At 42.3% G+C, this 8,854-nt stretch overlaps 2 protein-coding genes across 2 annotated transcripts in view; both read left to right on the top strand.

Annotated features, from left to right (window-relative positions):
- Window positions 1-460, top strand: part of PHALS_07026 (uncharacterized protein) — a gene marked incomplete at both ends in the record, with an annotated part of 4,416 nt that extends 3,956 nt beyond the window's left edge. The window contains 2 exons of the mRNA XM_024720422.1: window positions 285-359; window positions 424-460. Of these exons, the coding sequence (XP_024585623.1) occupies window positions 285-359; window positions 424-460 (112 nt within the window). The remainder of the gene's footprint in view (window positions 1-284; window positions 360-423) is intronic.
- Window positions 461-1,233: 773 nt separating this feature from the next.
- Window positions 1,234-7,526, top strand: PHALS_07025 (atp-binding cassette superfamily; the record flags this gene model as incomplete). Its single annotated transcript, XM_024720421.1, has 5 exons — window positions 1,234-1,318; window positions 1,386-5,653; window positions 5,713-5,857; window positions 5,920-6,008; window positions 6,078-7,526. 5 exons carry the CDS (start codon window positions 1,234-1,236, stop codon window positions 7,524-7,526), a joined length of 6,036 nt encoding a protein of 2,011 aa, XP_024585622.1.
- Window positions 7,527-8,854: the final 1,328 nt, after the last annotated feature.

Genomic DNA, 8,854 nt, shown 5'->3' with positions numbered 1-8,854 from the left:
AGCTCCAAGACAGCAAGAGAGTTTGCAGCACTAATGAAATCCCAGCTTTAGGGAACTTAAGGTATGTGTGTCAAGAGAACTTCTGGTCGTCTCAACCTGCTTTGCTCCTTCTAGATTGATCATACGTTGTCGCATGGCTTAAGCAACATGGCTGCTGACCGGTGATCAAATTTCATGTATCGGCGTGACGTTCAACAAGCTCGACTCTAAATAACTACAAAGTCTCGTCGTTCCTTTAATCGACCTGAATGACAAGGCTCAAAGAAATAGTGTGGATGCAATAGCCTAATGTACTGCACAATACCAAGTTTTACTGCAAAAAGCCTAAGTGTGTTTCCTATAAAGTCTCTAGCTCGTGTGTACGTAATTTCATGCGATATGATGACGACATTTTTATCATCTTACCCTGCGTTGTGTATAAAGTTATGACATAGTGCGTTCTTACTGCATTGCCACATAATAATTAATATTGCTGAGCATATCATTGGTGTGTATTACCTAATATTTGTGGATATATATCACTCTAAAGAAGAGTCTCCTGCCAGATATGCTGGTGCTTCTAAATACAAGCGAAATATGAACATCTATAAATTATTCAATTTTGTGTCTACGGAAATGTAAGGTGAATATACACAATAGTACAGTACCCTATTGTGTGACTTACTTGTCCTCCAGCCTACACAACGGTTAATCTGATATCGTATGGTACTTGATCATTAAGGTCATGGTATCCGTGTTGGTGACGTTATTCAACCTTCCTTTCTCATATTGGCTGAGTAGGCGATCAAACGATCCAGCTTTATTTTTCATCCTACATACCCGATCGTATATTGTATTATGGCTTGGAGGAAGACACTAGAGTTTACATAGAGCAAGTAAACGGATCAATGCACATACTTCAGCATCTTGATAGCTAAGAGATTTCTGACATCTTTATATCGTCAGATATTAAACAATATCATTGATTCGTAATCACTTGATGGACGTGAAGTTACGAAAGGTTGCGCGAATGACGTTTAGAAAATGGAATAGTCTGGTAATCAAAGCCCAAATAACGCCAACACTACTTGGTTTTTTCTCTGTGTGATGATTCCTGTGCTTCTTAATGATAAAGACAAGAGCTTTTGTGTTTCATGTGCTGCGTTCATGCTTAGCCATACATTAAGAAAAAAATCTTCCCCCTTGGTATATAGTGTAAGTACGAATTATTCGCGAAATTGAAATTTGGATCTTATGCATCTGCTCTCCGTGTATTGTGTAGCGTTTGATGGCTCGTTGCTATCAAGTGAGCATTGTTCACAGCTTTTACTACTTCAAGGTGCATCACCATTGCGTATCATGCTTGTAAAATTGTAATTAATAACTTTTTTTAAATCAAAATGCAGCATCCCATCTCGTGCTTTTGCTACTATGCACGAGTCAAGTGCTTCGTCTTGCTGGTGGACACACTAAAGGTTTAAACTCTCACAGTGAAGTCGATGTTGTGCTCTTTGTGCTCCATTTTATGGCAATTATGGCTACTATCGTTTTTTCAATTGTTCAGACTGGAGTCGCCATGATGAACCACTTGTCAGCGTCACTAGTTATTGGTGCTAGTATCACAGTTGCAGCTTTGAGCTTTTACGCTGTTGAGACGTTGTTTGAATTTCTTCAACATACAAAAAGTAAGAAAATTATCACATTTGTTGTATTTCTCGGTGGTATTGAAGAAATCATGTGGAGAGATCCGACAATACAATCAAGTGAAAGGTTGGCAATACTGATGCATTGGAAAGTCATTAGTTATGCTATAACGGCGATAATTGCAGTTATAAGGATGGCCATTTATAAAGAAATAGACGAATGTGTGGAAGAGTACAAGCAGTCGAAATTAGCCAAAAAAACTGTGAAAGACAGTCCACTAGACCGAATCGGTTGGATTTCGCAATTGTCTTTCAACTGGATCTCTCCATTCATTGTACTAGGACAAAAACGTCGACTTGAACTTAACGATATACCAAACCTACCTCGACGTGAAGCTACGTCTATTGTTACAGCAAAATTTCATGAAGAATGTCGACGCGAACTTGGTTCCCATCAGCCATCGTTTTTGCGTCTCGCTCGAAGATTATATGGCGCTAATATCCTAATTTTCGCCCTTTGGTCAACTTTCAACAAAGCCATTGGACTTGCAAGTCCGTTGTTGCTTAAATTCTTTCTTGATTGGGCAGATTCGTCGACTCCGTCACTCACCATGGGCTACATTCTCGCAGTAGCAATGGGAACGAGGTCAATTCTTGCTGCCGTGTCAGGAACGCAGTACGATCTCGCGTGGAAGAGGTTTGATCTGCAGGTACGAGCTGGATTGCAGTCAGCTATTTACATGCGGACGCTCGAGCTGTCAAGTCAAGAAAGAAGAGAGGCCGGAGGACTTGGCCGTATCACGAACTTGTTATCGGTTGATGTCGGACGCATCGTTGGTATGCCTGGCCAATTATTTGAGCTGATATTAATTCCGATTGAAATTCTGGTTGCTCTCATCGTACTGAGTCAAGCCGTCTCAGTCGCTTTTATTGCTGGACTCGCAGCACTTGCAATCATGTTACCACTACAAACGATTTTGGGACGGAAGATTCAAAGTGTCACGAAAGACATGATGCGATATCGGGATACACGCGTAAGTCTTGCTGCAGAGAGTTTGAAAGCGATTCGGACTCTTAAATTGCTTGGATGGGTGAATTTGCGACGTGAGACCATGAGTCATGCTCGATCTCTTGAAATGGGAAGACTGCAACTGCGCAAGTATTTGGATGCTTTCTGCGTCTTCTCGTGGGCATCTACACCAGTAGTTGTACAGGTTGCCGTCTTTGGAACAGCTATCTTTCTTGGTCAAGCCATTACGGCTGCAAATGCCTTCACTGCAATTGCTCTCTTGGATCGTCTCATCTTTCCCATGAACTACTTTCCTTGGATTATCAGTGGATTTCTTGAAGCACGAGTATCAGCGCTAAGAATTCGTGACTTCTTGTTCAACAAGAATGACTTGAAAATGAGTGAACGGATGAGCACAGAAAGCCATGCTAGCGAGTTTAAGCAGGAAGTTGATGCTATTGTGAGTATTCACGACGCCGAATTTCGCTGGAGCATGATGACAGACGTGAGTATGGAAGACAACAACACTGACCCAGATACACCTCTTTTGATCAACACATCGTTTTCGTCTAGCGAAACTCATCAATTTGTCTTACGCATTAAAGAACTGCAACTTCGACCAGGATCGATCTACATCGTGTGTGGTCCAGTCGGTGCCGGCAAATCTTCCCTTTTGCTGGCTTTAATAGGCGAAATGTCCTGCATTTGTGGTCGCTTTGACAAAAAGTTGTCGACCTGTTCTTACTCTCCACAAACTCCGTGGCTCTTCCGTGGAAGTGTCGAAGCAAACGTTACATTGTGCAAAGACGATAAGGAAGAAAGCGCAGTTTCGATTGATTGGGATCGATATGAGCATATTATTCGTGCTTGTGAGCTTGAGGCTGACTTTCGCAATGTGAAGTGTCCTGTAAACGTGGCAGAGAGTGGCGGGAATTTTAGCGGTGGTCAACGCGCTCGAATCAATCTTGCACGTGCATTATACCAACGTGCTCATCTCTACTTATTAGATGATCCTTTTAGTGGATTGGACGGAGAGACGGCAAGCAAAGTGGTTACCAATTGCTTCAATCCCAACTCCAGTGTCGTTTCCAAGGACGCAGCAGTTGTCGTTGTGACGCATTCGCTTAATCTACTGCCATATTTTTCTCCAGACGCACATATTATTGTTATGGATGATGGATGCATTGTGGAGCAAGGAACATATGACGTCTTGAAGACATCAACATTACACAGTCGCTTTATGTCTTTGTTATCGAGCTCTGGTAGTCAAGAGCGTACGAATGATACGGCAAAATCTGATCGAGAAAAACCTGAGGTCAACATTTCAATTGACGCGAAAAGCCTTCCTGAAAAAATAGCACAAGTATCTCCGGTTTCTAGTGAAGATGATGAAGAGCGGGAAACTGGTGCTGTCAGCTGGAGAATTTGGAAAAGTTATGCGCTGGATGTTGGTTGGATCCTCGCAATCGTCATAGTATGGATGGTTTTAGCCATGCAGATCACTCGGAATTCGCTCGACTGGTGGATTGCTGTGTATACAGATGGCAAACATGCTATCTCTCCACGAAAGTTTGCGCTCGTGCTACTGTACATTGCATGTGCAAATATTCTTGTCGTCTTTCTTCGCTCTTTTCTCTTCGCCTATGGTGGTTTACGTGCAGCTCGAGTTACGTACAAGAAATTGGTACAGAGTGTATTTGCAGCTCCACTGTCATTTTTTGAGCGCACACCTGCTGGACGAATACTCAATCGATTGAGTGGTGACACTTGCACCGTGGATGAAACATTACCATTCATTTTAAATTTGTTTCTTCGAGATGCAGCAGAATTGCTGGGTTTGGTTGTCATCCTTTTTTATGGAAATCGTTTGGTACTCGTGGTGTTAGTTCCTTTGAGTATCTTATACTTCCATTTACAACGTGTGTATCGCCCAAGCTCGCGTCATTTAAAGCGATTAGATGCAGTGACACAATCACCACTTTTAGCCATGTTCACTGACACACTGGATGGACTCACTGTTATCCGTGCGGCACAGAAGCAACAGCAGTATGCTCATGATTATGGCGAGCGATTAAATCGTAGTCAACGGGTCTCATTTCTCGGTTCAACTACTAGCGCTTGGTTTGGATTGCGTCTTGATTTACTGGGTGTCTGTGTTACGTCATTCGTCGCAGTCTTTGCCGTCGCCGATTTTCATATGACTGGAAAGGTAAATCCTGGCACTTTGGGCCTTACATTGACGTACGCACTTCCAATTGTGGGCAAGTTGAACGCCCTTTTGAACAGCTTCGTCGACTCGGAGCGTCAAATGATTGCAGTTGAGCGTGTGAAAGAGTATATGGATCTAGAATCTGAAGAACATGTCGTGAAGGCTGATAGTCTTTCAAAAGTGAGCAAATTACCAAACATGTGGCCTTCAGCAGGTCATATTGTGATCAAGGATTTGACAGTAACGTATGGTCCTCCAACTTCAGACTTAAAGCATCACGAGTTAAGGCCTTCTCAAGCAAAAGCGCTAGCTTTAAACAATGTGAATTGTGACATCCCTGCAGGCCAAAAGGTTGGAATCTGTGGACGCACAGGTGCTGGAAAGTCGACGCTACTAAACGCTCTATTTCGCACTGTACCGTGGGAATACGGTAGCAACATTATAATCGACAATGTGCCTTTAAGCTCAGTAGGCCTTGACGATCTACGATCGCGACTGACGTATGTTCCGCAAGATGTTGTGCTCTTTTCAGGAACTATCCGTTCAAATCTTGATCCAAGTGGAGTAATCGACGACGAGCAGCTTTGGACTGTCTTACGTAAGTGTGGTGGACTTGCAAATACAATCGCCAAGCTAGATCGTGGTCTTGACTTTACCATTCAAGGTGGAGCTAAAGATCTCGTTGCAACGTTTAGTCAAGGTCAAGCCCAATTGCTTTGTATTGCAAGAGCATTGTTACGTCCATCGAAAATTCTGTGTATTGATGAGGCTACAGCATCAATTGATGAGGAGACGGAGCGTATGATTTCAGAGGTAGGAACATCTTTTCATGATTTGAGACTTGTGTTTAAATTCTTACTCTTTTATTACAGGCCATTGCTTCTGAATTTGCAGCGTCTACGGTGCTGACTGTAGCTCATCGTATACAAACAATTTTACATTGCGAACGTGTATTGTTGCTGGAAAATGGTCGCATTGTCGAAAGTGGTGCTCCGAAAGAGTTGTCCCAGACTCGCAGTCATTGTTCTACCGTTTGGCGAATTCATCAATGAACAAGACAATTTTTTCTTAAATTTTAGCAATTGCAGAAGTCACTTTAATGACAGTAGGCAAGGAAAACAAATATATCAAACTTCAAAAACTAATACAATTTGATAGCATGAAGATGGTGTGTCGTACCCAAGTAACTTACAACACCACCAACCATCGATAATTTTATCAACAATGCCGCGTAAAGGAGGCAAGCGCGTATGTATCTCTATCGTTTTTAATCTCAATTGAATATGCTCCAACGTTAACTCTACTTACTCACTTTGATATTGCCATTATTGTGCTGCAATATTTTCAGAGAAAAACTCGCACGCATGTGGTAGAAGCTCCTAACGTCGAGAAAGACAATACACCCATGAGTTTTGTCTTTAAAATGGGTAAAGTTCCTGGTGTTGTTAGTAGCCTTGTACAGGATGTGCGTCGTGTTATGGCTCCATACACAGCCGATAAGTTACGCGAGAAACGAAAGAATACGCTGAAAGACTTTGTGCATGTTGGTGCACCTCTAGGCGTCACACACTTCATTTTCTTCACTCATACCGAGGCTGGTACAAATTTGAAGATTGCACGCATTCCACGTGGCCCAACATTGTCCTTTAAAGTGACCAAATATTCGCTTATGGGACAAATGCATCTGGTAGTTAGACGCCCCGTGGATGCAACGCAAGCACTCAAGTCGAAACCGCTTGTGGTACTGAATAACTTTACGGCCGTTGACGACCATATCAAGCTGATGAATGTAACGTTTCAAAACATGTTTCCGGCTATTGACGTTCAAACAGTCGCGCTATCTGAATGCAGACGTGTTGTACTGTTTAATTATGAAAAAGAGTCGGATACGATTGAGTTTCGTCAGTACGTAATTCGTGCAACACCGCTCGGTCTTTCAAAGAGTGTCAAGACTATTGTGAAAGCTAAAATACCCAATTTAAATAAACTTGAGGATATTAGCGAGTATGTGTTGGGCAACGGTGCTGGCATTGGATCGGCTTCAGATAGTGAGGTGGATGATGAAGCCGCACATGTAACATTGCCAGACTCATTTCGTGGACGTGGCAATCAAAAGGCTGAAAAAAGTGCTGTACGATTGACAGAAATTGGCCCGCGGCTTACACTTAGCTTGACTAAGGTAGAGCGTGGTATCTGCGAGGGCGATGTATTATATCATGCGTTCAAGACTAAAACACCGGAGGAATCTTCCAAGGCTAAGGCGAAGCACGAAGCCGCTTTGGCGCTCAAGCGTCAGCGTCGTGAAGAACAAGAGAACAATGTTGCAAAAAAGAAGGAAATCAAGGAGGCCAAAAAGCAGCAAAAGGCTGAGCGCAAGCGAAAGCGTGAGAATGAAGAAGACTTTGATGAGACTACTGCAGCAACTGGGGGCATAGAAGACGACTCGGAGCTTGACGACGTCGAATATTATCGACAGGAAGTTGGGGAAGAGCCTGAAACGTACATGTTTCCGGACAAGAAGAAGAAACAAAAGAACAAACAGCAAAAGGTTGATGGCTTAGGAAATACTCGCCTGCAAAAACCTTCGGAGGTGGCGAGCTCCGATAAGAAAAGTCGGTTCTTGAAGCCAGGCATTAAAGCTCCTAAAGGCCAAGTCATTCGACAACGTCAGTCAAAGAAAACGTAAAAACACTTTTTGATAATCTTCTTTTCGATTCTTCTGGACAGCCAGGTTGTCACATTAACTCTTTCGCAATCAATTTGAGTAAATTCCAGTGCGATGCAAGCTCACCAGTGTGACGAAAGACTGGGTATCTTCATGGCAAAATCGCGGTTATTGTCTTGATCTGAAAAAAAAACATTATCGTTTAATCTTGTTGTTAGCCTCAACGAGCCGTTTGTCAGAAGTTAGCAGCCGGACACCTGCACCAGTATTTTCAAACCTTACTCTTAGATGCCTTTCGGAATCTAACAAAATTGAATCAAATCGTCCTTATTTCTATACAGTTTAGGTCGTTACTTGCCTTGGATCCGGCGGAGACGACTGTTTCGCTTTCCAAAAATTATCTTGAAAGCCTCCTCCAGAGAAGCTCTTGATGGAAATTCAAATATGCAGTTGTTTCTCATGCGAGGGTGGTTGCAAATTTATCACTAAAGCACTTCGTTCATTTCTTGATGCATTCAGGAAGACCGATTCGTTCATGGACACTAAGCCATCAAAAGTTTAGAGCTTGCAAATGTACTACAATAAGAGTCTGACATGCGTCTACTAGTCGCGACAATCTATCACAAAAAAGCGTAGTCAGCATCACCGCAAGTTCGTGGGGTTCGAAGACAGTTGATTCTTGACATTTAAACAATACAAGGACCCAAGAAACAAATTCATCACATGAGCAAATCAACTATATCTCTAAGCCATTCGTTTGCCAAATTTCACCAAATTACGTTAAAAACTCTTCAAAGTGCTAGAACTTGTCACTGCATCAATACTTGTCTGATACTACAAATGGTCGCACATTTGTCTTCGAGCCGCACTGTGCATGCACGATGTGCCATATCACGTCGGTACAGTGTGAGCTTACTTAACAGCAGAGTGAGTACAGGTAATCCTGCTGGTATGGATTGATATTGATCCAGTCTTGTCTTTCGATATTAAGCAATCGCTTGTCATCTAGTATGGCAAATGATCGACCTCTCAACCATCATTTTGATCGATTGTTATACTTTGCTGGTCTACATGTGGTCGACATCTTTAGTGACGATTGACGATAGATCGCTACATCATTAGTGTCCAGAGTTTTGCTAAGATCCAGATAATTATTACATTCAGTCTAGATTTATACTCATATGTTACTCGGAAAAATTCATTACAAAAAATACTTGACAATTCAAGACCTTTTTGTTGAATTCATGTTTTGTCTTGTAGTAACTTTCCAACACACACAAACCTTAACAAGGCTACTGAGTTTCAATATGCAAATGAAAAGGAGAGGATGTTGAGCAATAGTACAGACT

The sequence above is a fragment of the Plasmopara halstedii genome (genome assembly GCF_900000015.1).
Source record: "Plasmopara halstedii genome assembly, contig: Scaffold_3060, whole genome shotgun sequence".
Classification (NCBI taxonomy): Eukaryota; Oomycota; class Peronosporomycetes; order Peronosporales; family Peronosporaceae; genus Plasmopara; species Plasmopara halstedii.
This window is presented reverse-complemented; position numbering and strand designations above follow the sequence as displayed.